The 12,349-nt window shown below is 35.8% G+C and overlaps 1 protein-coding gene across 10 annotated transcripts in view; it reads left to right on the top strand.

The window, feature by feature from the left end:
* LOC106877924 (putative methyltransferase-like protein 24) overlaps window positions 1-12,349 on the top strand; it is an 86,612-nt gene that overhangs the window by 39,094 nt on the left and 35,169 nt on the right. For 7 of the 10 annotated variants that reach the window (XM_089357781.1, XM_089357787.1, XM_089357784.1 and 4 more), the window contains exon 2: window positions 9,929-9,982. The exons of 2 other annotated variants lie outside the window; for them this stretch is intronic. In XM_089357781.1, the coding sequence (XP_089213907.1) occupies window positions 9,929-9,982 (54 nt within the window). Of the gene's footprint in view, window positions 1-1,014; window positions 1,135-9,928; window positions 9,983-12,349 lie in introns of those variants that run through there. One more of the 10 variants, XM_089357783.1, reaches the window with a different exon arrangement.

The raw sequence follows: 12,349 nt of genomic DNA, 5'->3' as shown, positions 1-12,349 counted from the left end.
CAACCACTGAACTGAGCGTCCCCGGTTGTCGTAAAGAATCCACTTTTCATCGCAAGTCACATTCCGGTCGAGAAACGTATAGTTCTTGTTGCGTGAAAGGAGGGAAGACGACACTTCAAAGTGGCCTTTTTTTCTTCGGTTTTCGTTCAATTCGTGCGGCACCAATTTCTCAAGTAGTTTTGTTTTCCCAATCTCTTTCAAGTGGTTGGATATTGTTGTATATGGTACCTCTAATTCAGAAGCAAGTCCTCGAACAGTTGAGCCTGGATTGGCTTCGACTAAGTCTCTTAGTTGATCGTTGTGAACATCAGATGGCCGACCACTACGCTTATCATCTTCAAGAATATCCTCACCGCTACGAAATATTTGACCCACCATTGTGCTGTACGTTCATTAGTGGTTCCCGGGCCAAGAAGAAAAGTAACACGATTAGATAATGCGAAAAACGGGACTGAAAATCTAATATAAAGTCAAAGTAATTTAACGAAAATTAATTTGAAAATATATCATTGAAAACTGAAATTAAAAATTCGCAAGAAGTTTCTTGACAACCTCATATATTATGGTCGCTTAACGACAGATACGATCTCTACAAATCATCATTTTTTTGTGTGTACCAGTTGCCAGAAACGTGCTTAATATATAAAATCATTATGTTTAATAACATTATATTGATAAAATTTATAGCAGACTGTGTCAGAAAATTAATTACGTACCACACTATCTCAACCACACATTATGCTTATTATGACGATTAATATAAACATATACATATTTTGTTGTAGACCTAGCTTTCAATTGCTATTCAGTGCCTATACCTCGTAGAATACAAACACTTTGTAATGCAATTTTAACTTGCAGAAAAATAGGACAATGATTTATGTGGAATAATAGAAAGTTTGAAATTATATTTGTGCTAATTTTGTATATTAGAATAAGTAAATTATTCCCAATATTGTAATCGGATGGTAAAGACGAGCGGACTATATTTTTCTTCAGTATAAAACTCAATACTTTCCTGATCATAAAATGAATAAACCTAGGGAACGGAGTTGTTTTACATTTGTTGCACTAATAGTAACCGTCTGTCTTGTCTACTTCGGTATTTTAAGGATTTATACTAAAAATGTCAAGGTAAGTCTTTGTGAGCAGCCATTTTTCCGTTGTACTTATGAGCATTTCGTTTTACTAAGCTTTCAGCAAAATGTACTTAATTCTTTATTACATACACGCACACGCACACACACACACACACAAACACACACACACACACACACACACACACACACACACACACACACACACACACACACACACACATTTCGATCTCAAGCAATGTACGTTTGAGATAGAATCGTTTGTTATCATTTAGTGGCCCATTGAATCGGTTTGAAACTTTTGCTCAGCGTCTCATTAGAATTCTGCCATCCCTGGGAATTATAATTTTCTGTTAATTAGGTATTCTCTCTGGAACAAACTTATTGCATATGTCATGTGCGATTGTCATTAAGTGATGCACTTTATGTCAATATCTTGCGTATATGTATGTATGCATGTATGTATATATGTATGTATATATATATATATATATATATATATATATACACAAGAATAAGGGCAGAGAATCGTCAATTATATATATATATATATATATATATATATATATATATATATATATATATATATATATATATATATATACATATATATATATATATGCATATATATATATGCATACGCGCACGAGTGTGTGTAAATAAATGACTTATATGGAAATATTGTTTTATGAAATGGTTGAACATATTTTGTACTATGAGGTTGTCAAGAAAGTTCTTGCGGTTTTTAACCTTTAAATTCAGATGCACATTTATCGGCTGAATTAAAACTTAATTAATCGAAAGAAACACCATCAGAATCAACACACTTTTGCCAACGCGAAACAAGTTTATTTATGCCAGTAGCGTAAAATTCCTGCGTTCTGGTGGCAACGAAGTCGTCTTGGTTTTTGAAGCATTTCTCACGCAGGAAGTTATGTAGATGCTTGAAGAAGTGATAGTCGGTAGGCGAGAGGTTTGGTGAGTATGGCGGATGAGACAAAGTTTCGTAGCCTAATTCGTTCAACTAATGCAGGGTCAGTTGTGCAACGTATAGCCAAGCGTTGTCGGGAAGGAGAATGTGTCCTTTTCTATTAAATGATGCTGGCTATTGTTGCCGGAGTTCCTTATGCATTTCATCCATTTGCTGACAGTACTTCCCCGCCGTAATGGACTCGTCTGGATGCAAAAGGCTGTGATGGATGAGACCGACCGTAGACCACCGAACAGTCACCATGACCTTCTTGAGGTGTAACTTTGGCATCGTGAAGTGCCATGGAGCTTCGTCGGCGTCCAACCACTGAGTTGGGCATCGCCGGTTGTCCTAAAGAATCCACTTTTCATCGCAAGTCACAATCCGGTCGAGAAACACATTTCGTGCGGCAACCATTTCTGAAGTATTTTTGTTTTTCCAATCTTTTTGAAGTGGTTGGAAATTATCGTATACGTTACGACTAATTCAGAAGCTAGTTCCCGAACAGTCGTGCGTGGATTGGTTTTGACAAAGGCTGTTAGCTGTTCGTTGTTAACATAAGATGGCCGACCACTACGCTTATCATCTTCAAGACTCTCATCACCGCTACAAAATTTCTTGAGCTACCATTGTTCTGTCCCTTCATTAGTAATTCCCGGGCCAAACGCATCTTTGTTATCACGAGCTGTTTCAGCAGCTTTTCGGCCTGGCTTGAACTGGAATAAGAAAATTGTGCGAATTTGCTTTTTGTCCATGTTGTAATCAACGTTCCAGAAAAAATGGCCTAATTTTCGAACAGTGGCACCGTATATTACTGTACCGCAGCTAACTCCTTTGATAATTTACAGAAGGCTTTAAGATTTCTCTTAATATGTTTGACAAACCTTGTTTCTTTTTCTACCCGTTTCGTTTCATGAGAGTGTTTGAAATCATTTTCGATCTCAAGCAATGTACGTTTGAGATAGAATCGTTTGTTATCCTTTAGTGGCCCATTCAGTCGGTTTGAAACTTTTGCTCAGCGTTTCATTAGAATTCTCTCATCGCTAGGAATTATATTTTTCTGTTGATTTGGCATTCTTCTCTGGAACAGACTTACTGCATATGTCATGTGTGATTGTCATTAAGTGATGCAGGTTTATGTCAATATCTTGCGTATATATATATATATATATATATATATATATATATATATATATATATATATATATATATATATATATATATATATATATATATATATATATATATATATATATATATATATATATATATATATATATATATATATATATATATATATATATATATATATATATATATATATATATATATATATATATATATATATATATATATATATATATATATATATATATATATATATATATATATAGATAGGCGTAGGAGTGGCTGTGTGGTAAGTAGCTTGCTTACAAACCACATGGTCCCGGGTTCAGTCCCACTGCGTGGCATCTTGGGCAAGTGCCTTCAACTATAGCCTCGGGCCGACCAATGCCTTGTGAGTGGATTTGGTAGACGGAAACTGAAAGAAGCCTGTCGTATATATGTATATATATATATGTATGTGTGTATGTGTTTGTATGTCTGTGTTTGTCCCCCGAACATCGCTTGACAACCGATGCTGGTGTGTTTACGTCCCCGTAACTTAGCGGTTCGGCAAAAGAGACCGAAAGAATAAGTACTAGGCTTCCAAAGAATAGGTCCTGGGGTCGATTTGCTCGACTAAAGGCGGTGCTCCAGCATGGCCACAGTCAAAAGACTGAAACAAGTAAAAGAGTAAAAGAGTAAATATGTGTGTGTGTGTGTGTGTGTGTGTGTGTGTGTGTGTATATATGTGTGTATATATATATATATATGTGTTTATATATATATATATATATATATATATATATATATATATATATATATATATATATATATATATACATGTATTTATGTATATTTTTATACCAAATTTAGGCAAAAATATTGTATCTGTTAACAAACGTAGCAAAATACTCACAAGTGAGTTTTTGTATTTATATCGATTTAAATTAGAGCTCATAACTGATCCATTGAAAATATTTTATTAGTATTTTCTAGATTATGTATACTTAAGTAGTTTATTGAGTATATTATATATAAGCATTACTTATTAGATATACTTCTATTTGACCAGGAACTTGTATTTAAAATGTATTTTTTAAATATCTACCTGTTTTTTTCTTTCTTGGGTCTGAATTTTGTATTTATGTTTATAACTCCAACGGTCCTTTTCGAAATGTACAGTTCCGTATTGGTTTATTACCAAACTTTATAGTTTCACATCATAAATTTGAATCATTTGCTTGATATGTTCACGGTTTCAACACTGTTATGATGTACAGTTGTATTACATCTCATGTCTTTTCAACTTGTTTTGTTGCATGTTTTCATAGGCCAACTATGAATGTTGTATATGAATGTTATCTATTTTTATTATGTGCCTGCTACTAATAAGGCCCTGAGGAGATGCAGTATCCCATATTTTATAATATGCATGAATCAATCTGGATATCACATCGAAATGATCATAATAAAGTATTTTCAAAGGATCAGTTTTGAGCTTTCATTTAAATCGATATATATATATATATATATATATATATATATATATATATATATATATATATATATATATATATATATGCATACACACACACACACACACACACACACACACACACACACACACATACAAACACACACGCACGCATACCCCCCCCCCCCACAAATACAACGACACACACATGCGTAGAGATACAGTGTTTTTAATGCATTTAGAGGTCATTTGCTCATAGTATTTGCTATAGTATTTATAAGGTAGTGAACATTTATTCACAGCAGATCAGTCAAGGAGACGAGCTGGACAAAAGTCTGTTTGACAAACGGTGACCACACCTGTTGACAGTTTAGGCAGAATATCTAAAGTTACCGCAGCCTCGGTAAATGTGCAAAAGCTACCTTTATCAAAGGAAAAATGACAAATACATCTAATGTGAACCTTGACCAGCAAAATGTCATAAAAGAGTTAGAACCAGCAGAGAGCTACAAATACCTAGGGGTAATTGAAGGGGACAATATCAAGCACTCAGTGATGAGGGAAAGGATCAGAAGAGAATGTTATCGCAGGGCAAGAGCAATACTGAAGACAGAGCTGAACGCGAGAAACAGGATCGAAGCGATCAATGCTCTAGCCATACCAGTCGTGACTTACAGTTTCAACATCGTTAACTGGTCAATTACTGAAATATGTAATGTTGACAGAAAAATACGAAAACTGTTGACAATGCATAGAATGCACCACCCTAAGGCAGATATAGAACGTCTTTATCTGCCAAGAAAAGAAGGAGGCCGAGGACTTTTACAGCTGGCATTATCAATGAAGGTAGCCACAATTGGCCTAGACACCTATCTGAAAAACTCTGAGGACTGGATGCTAAAACTTGTCTTAAAATATGAAAGCAAGAAAGCATCTTACTCAGTAACAAAACAGGCAAAGGAATATCTAAGTGAATTCCAATTGCAACAAATTCAAGAATTAGACGAAATAGAAACACCTGCAGAAAAAGCTAAGCGCTTGAAAACCCGTGCTAAAATTGCTGCCTTAGCTATTATGACTGAAAAATGGCAACGAAAACCTCTCAATGGCAAATACCCAAAGAGAGCGAATAATGCAGATATTGACAAAGCCCTTACCCGCCAATGGTTAATGGCCTCTGGCTTGAAATCAGAAACAGAGGGGTTTATCATAGCAGCCCAAGATCAATGCCTACCTACAAAGAACTATCAGGCCAACATATTAAAGAACGGCAGCTCCCCATTATGTCGTATATGCCAACAACAAAATGAGACCATCGATCATGTTGTCTCCATGTGCAGTCTGCTTGCGCCTACAGAGTATCTCAACAGGCATGATAGAGCTGCACAATATATTCACTGGGTAATATGCAAAAACCTGGACTTGCCCCATGATAAAAACTGGTGGGAACACAAACCACCCCCAGTACTTGAAAATGATCACATTGCACTCCTCTGGAACTTCACCATTCAAACTGACAGAAAGATAGACGCAAATAGGCCAGACATCATACTGAAAGACTTCAGACAAAAATCATGCCTCCCCAATCGATATAAACGTATCTGTCAAGACCTACCAAAAACTGAGCAAATATAAAGATCTTGAAATAGAAATTTGCAAAATGTGGAATCTGAAGACGAAAACAATACCTATTGTCATAGGTGCCCTGGGAATGACAGCGAAACGGGCTGCTTACTACCTAGATCAGATTCCAGGAAACCCCAAAATGGCTGAAGTTTAAAAAATAGTGCTCATGGGAACTGCCCATATCCTACGTAAAATACTGTCTATGTGATCTCAAATTTTAAAGCAAACACATAATTTTCTTATGGTTTCTTAAACACTCACTTGAATAAAACTGTACAAATACAAATATATGGTACCCTAGGCATAACACCTACATGAACTTCTAACTTGTTGTCTCTTGAGGTCTCTGGGTGAGACTTGGATCCAACTTATACAAATGCAAAACAAAAGTCAAACTTAAAATAACAATAATAATAATAATAATAATAATAATAATAATAATAATAATAATAATAATAATAATAATAATAATAATAATAATAATGATGATGATAATAATAATGTGCAAAAAATGACCAACAACTCAAAGGTCTACTAGCGATTGTTAAACAATTCAGTGATGACATCAGGATGCAATTTGGCTTGATAAATGTGCAAAAGCTACCTTTATCAAAGGAAAAATGACAAATACATCTAATGTGAACCTTGACCAGCAAATTGTCATAAAAGAGTTAGAACCAGCGGAGAGCTACAAATACCTAGGGGTAATTGAAGGGGACAATATCAAGCACTCAGTGATGAGGGAAAGGATCAGAAGAGAATGTTATCGCAGAGTGAGAGCAATACTGAAGACAGAGCTGAACGCGAGAAACAGGATCGAAGCGATCAATGCTCTAGCCATACCAGTCGTGACTTACAGTTTCAACATCGTTAACTGGTCAATTACTGAAATATGTAATGTTGACAGAAAAATACGAAAACTGTTGACAATGCATAGAATGCACCACCCTAAGGCAGATATAGAACGTCTTTATCTGCCAAGAAATGAAGGAGGCCGAGGACTTCTACAGCTGGCATTATCAATGAAGGTAGCCACAATTGGCCTAGACACCTATCTGAAAAACTCTGAGGACTGGATGCTAAAACTTGTCTTAAAATATGAAAGCAAGAAAGCATCTTACTCAGTAACAAAACAGGCAAAGGAATATCTAAGTGAATTCCAATTGCAACAAATTCAAGAATTAGACGAACTAGAAACACCTGCAGAAAAAGCTAAGCGCTTGAAAACCCGTGCTAAAATTGCTGCCTTAGCTATTATGACTGAAAAATGGCATGGAAAACCTCTCAATGGCAAATACCCAAAGAGAGCGAATAATGCAGATATTGACAAAGCCCTTACCCACCAATGGTTAATGGCCTCTGGCTTGAATTCAGAAACAGAGGGGTTTATCATAGCAGCCCAAGATCAATGCCTACCTACAAAGAACTACCAGGCCAACATATTAAAGAACGGCAGCTCCCCATTATGTCGTATATGCCAACAACAAAATGAGACCATCGATCATGTTGTCTCCATGTGCAGTCTGCTTGCGCCTACAGAGTATCTCAACAGGCATGACAGAGCTGCACAATATATTCACTGGGTAATATGCAAAAACCTGGACTTGCCCCATGATAAAAACTGGTGGGAACACAAACCACCCCCAGTACTTGAAAATGATCACATTGCACTCCTCTGGAACTTCACCATTCAAACTGACAGAAAGATAGACGCAAATAGGCCAGACATCATACTGAAAGACTTCAGACAAAAATCATGCCTCCTCATTGATATGACTGTCCCAATCGATATAAACGTATCTTTCAAGACCTACCAAAACTGAGCAAATATAAAGATCTTGAAATAGAAATTAGCAAAATGTGGAATCTGAAGACGAAAACAATACCTATTGTCATAGGTGCCCTGGGAATGACAGCGAAACGGGCTGATTACTACCTAGATGAGATTCCAGGGAACCCCAAAATGGCTGAAGTTCAAAAGATAGTGCTCATGGGAACTGCCCATATCCTACGTAAAATACTGTCTATGTGATCTCAAATTTTAAAGCAAACACATAATTTTCTTATGGTTTCTTAAACATTCACTTGAACAAAACTGTACAAATACAAATATATGGTACCCTAGGCATTACACCTACATGAACTTCTAACTTGTTGTCTCTTGAGGTCTCTGGGTGAGACTTGGATCCAACTTGTACAAATGCAAAACAAAAGTCAAACATAAAATAATAATAATAATAATGATAATAATGATGATGATAATAATAATAATAATAATAATAATAATAATAATAATAATAATAATGATGATGATGATGATGATGATGATGATGATGATGATGATGATGATGATGATGATGATGATGATGATGATGATGATGATGATGATGATGATGATGATGATGATGATGATGATGATGATGATGATGATGATGATGATGATGATGATGATGATGATGATGATGATGATGATGATGATGATGATGATGATGATGATGATGATGATGATGATGATGATGATGATGATGATGATGATGATAATAATAATAATAATAACGATGCGATTGAAACTATAGACCACCTAATCTCAGGGTGTAGAGTGTTAGCACCTGTAGAATATAAGGCAAGACATGACAGAGTTGGCCAGTATTTACACTGGACAATATGTCAGCATTATAAAATCAAAAGCGCTGACAAATGGTATAAACACCATCCTGAAGCTGTGACTGAGGGATAAAATGTATCGATTCTCTGGGACTTCCCCGTACATACCGACAAGACTATAAAAGCAAATAAACCGGATATTATCATAAAAGATCAGACAAAGAAGACGTGTTTATTAATTGACATGAGTATTCCCTGTGATCATAATATAGCGGCGAAAGAATTTGACAAGATCAGTAAATATAAAGACTTGCTAATAGAATTTGAAAAAATGTGGCACCTCAAGGCGACTACCATACCAGTGATTGTAGGATCTCTAGGAATGATAAAAAAGGTACTGAAATCTATTTGAAGATGATACCAGGCTTACCATCTCTACAGGAGGTGCAAAAAATCGTGCTAACTGGAACGACTCATGTACTAAGAAGAGCATTATCACTGTGAAAACAACATCCATTCATGATTCAAAAAATTTTTTTTTTTTTTAAATACATGTTTTACCTATGAATTTGCGTGTGTAAATTGGGAATGCATACAACGTTTCTCTGCCCTAGGTGTACGGAAAACACTCGTCGAGAAATGGGGAAAAATTTGAAGAAAGAAGAAGAAAAAAGACATAATAATAATAATAATAATAATGATGATGATGATGATGATGATGATGATGATGATGATGATGATGATAATAATAATAATAATAATAATAATAATAATAATAATAATAATGATGATGATGATGATGATGATGATGATGATGATGATGATGATGATGATGATGATGATGATGATGATGATGATGATGATGATGATAATAATAATAATGATCCTTTCTACTAAAGGCACAAGGCCTGAAAATTTAGGGGAGGAGACTAGTCAATTACATCGACCCAGTGTTTCACTGGTACTTATTTAATTACCTGATTCTTTTGAGTCCTTAATATCGTAAATATATGTATATATTTCAGTGTCTGTGTTTTTGTGTCTCCTCAGGTTGGTCCGAATCTGAATGAACAGAGAAGTAAAGAAATTCCAAGAGGGCGAGTGGTAGGTGAAAAAAATTTCTTTGACCACGTGGTTGGATGGAAAATAGGTGGTGACAGTGCATCTGGGTAGGGTGGGGAATTACTGTGGTTTGTGAGCTTATGAGCATGAGTGCACGTGTGCACGTGCATATGTGAGTGTGTGAATATTTGTAAGTAGGTCTGTGTGCATATGTCCGTTCGCGTGTGTGTGTACCTGTCCCTGTCTGTGCGCTGTGCGTGTATGCGTATGTGTCTCTCTTATGTAGGGGTAATTGAAGGGAACAATATCAAGCACTCAGTGATGAGGGAAAGGATCAGAAGAGAATGTTATCACAGGGAGAGTGCAATACTGAAGACAGAGCTGAACGCGAGAAACAGGATCGAAGCGATCAATGCTCTAGCCATACCAGTCGTGACTTACAGTTTCAACATCGTTAACTGGTCAATTACTGAAATATGTAATGTTGACAGAAAAATACGAAAACTGTTGACAATGCATAGAATGCACCACCCTAAGGCAGATATAGAACGTCTTTATCTGCCAAGAAAAGAGGGAGGCTGAGGACTTCTACAGCTGGCATTATCAATGAAGGTAGCCACAATTGGCCTAGACACCTATCTGAAAAACTCTGAGGACTGGATGCTAAAACTTGTCTTAAAATATGAAAGCAAGAAAGCATCTTACTCAGTAACAAAACAGGCAAAGGAATATCTAAGTGAATTCCAATTGCAACAAATTCAAGAATTAGACGAACTAGAAACACCTGCAGAAAAAGCTAAGCGCTTGAAAACCCGTGCTAAAATTGCTGCCTTAGCTATTATGACTGAAAAATGGCATGGACAACCTCTCAATGGCAAATACCCAAAGAGAGCGAATAATGCAGATATTGACAAAGCCCTTACCCACCAATGGCTAATGGCCTCTGGCTTGAAATCAGAAACAGAGGGGTTTATCATAGCAGCCCAAGATCAATGCCTACCTACAAAGAACTACCAGGCCAACATATTAAAGAACGGCAGCTCCCCATTATGTCGTATATGCCAACAACAAAATGGGACCATCGATCATGTTGTCTCCATGTGCAGTCTGCTTGCGCCTACAGAGTATCTCAACAGGCATGATAGAGCTGCACAATATATTCACTGGGTAATATGCAAAAACCTGGACTTGCCCCATGATAAAAACTGGTGGGAACACAAACCACCCCCAGTACTTGAAAATGATCACATTGCACTCCTCTGGAACTTCACCATTCAAACTGACAGAAAGATAGACGCAAATAGGCCAGACATCATACTGAAAGACTTCAGACAAAAATCATGCCTCCTCATTGATATGACTGTCCCAATCGATATAAACGTATCTTTCAAGACCTACCAAAACTGAGCAAATATAAAGATCTTGAAATAGAAATTAGCAAAATGTGGAATCTGAAGACGAAAACAATACCTATTGTCATAGGTGCCCTGGGAATGACAGCGAAACGGGCTGATTACTACCTAGATGAGATTCCAGGGAACCCCAAAATGGCTGAAGTTCAAAAGATAGTGCTCATGGGAACTGCCCATATCCTACGTAAAATACTGTCTATGTGATCTCAAATTTTAAAGCAAACACATAATTTTCTTATGGTTTCTTAAACATTCACTTGAACAAAACTGTACAAATACAAATATATGGTACCCTAGGCATTACACCTACATGAACTTCTAACTTGTTGTCTCTTGAGGTCTCTGGGTGAGACTTGGATCCAACTTGTACAAATGCAAAACAAAAGTCAAACATAAAATAATAATAATAATAATGATAATAATGATGATGATAATAATAATAATAATAATAATAATAATAATAATAATAATAATAATAATAATAATAATAATAATAATAATAATAATGATGATGATGATGATGATGATGATGATGATGATGATGATGATGATGATGATGATGATGATGATGATAATGATAATAATAATAATAATAATAATAATAATAACGATGCGATTGAAACTATAGACCACCTAATCTCAGGGTGTAGAGTGTTAGCACCTGTAGAATATAAGGCAAGACATGACAGAGTTGGCCAGTATTTACACTGGACAATATGTCAGCATTATAAAATCAAAAGCGCTGACAAATGGTATAAACACCATCCTGAAGCTGTGACTGAGGGGTAAAATGTATCGATTCTCTGGGACTTCCCCGTACATACCGACAAGACTATAAAAGCAAATAAACCGGATATTATCATAAAAGATCAGACAAAGAAGACGTGTTTATTAATTGACATGAGTATTCCCTGTGATCATAATATAGCGGCGAAAGAATTTGACAAGATCAGTAAATATAAAGACTTGCTAATAGAATTTGAAAAAATGTGGCACC

This window comes from Octopus bimaculoides, chromosome 9 (genome assembly GCF_046866305.1).
Source record: "Octopus bimaculoides isolate indiv1 chromosome 9, ASM4686630v1, whole genome shotgun sequence".
In the NCBI taxonomy this organism is placed as follows: Eukaryota; Metazoa; Mollusca; class Cephalopoda; order Octopoda; family Octopodidae; genus Octopus; species Octopus bimaculoides.
This window is presented reverse-complemented; position numbering and strand designations above follow the sequence as displayed.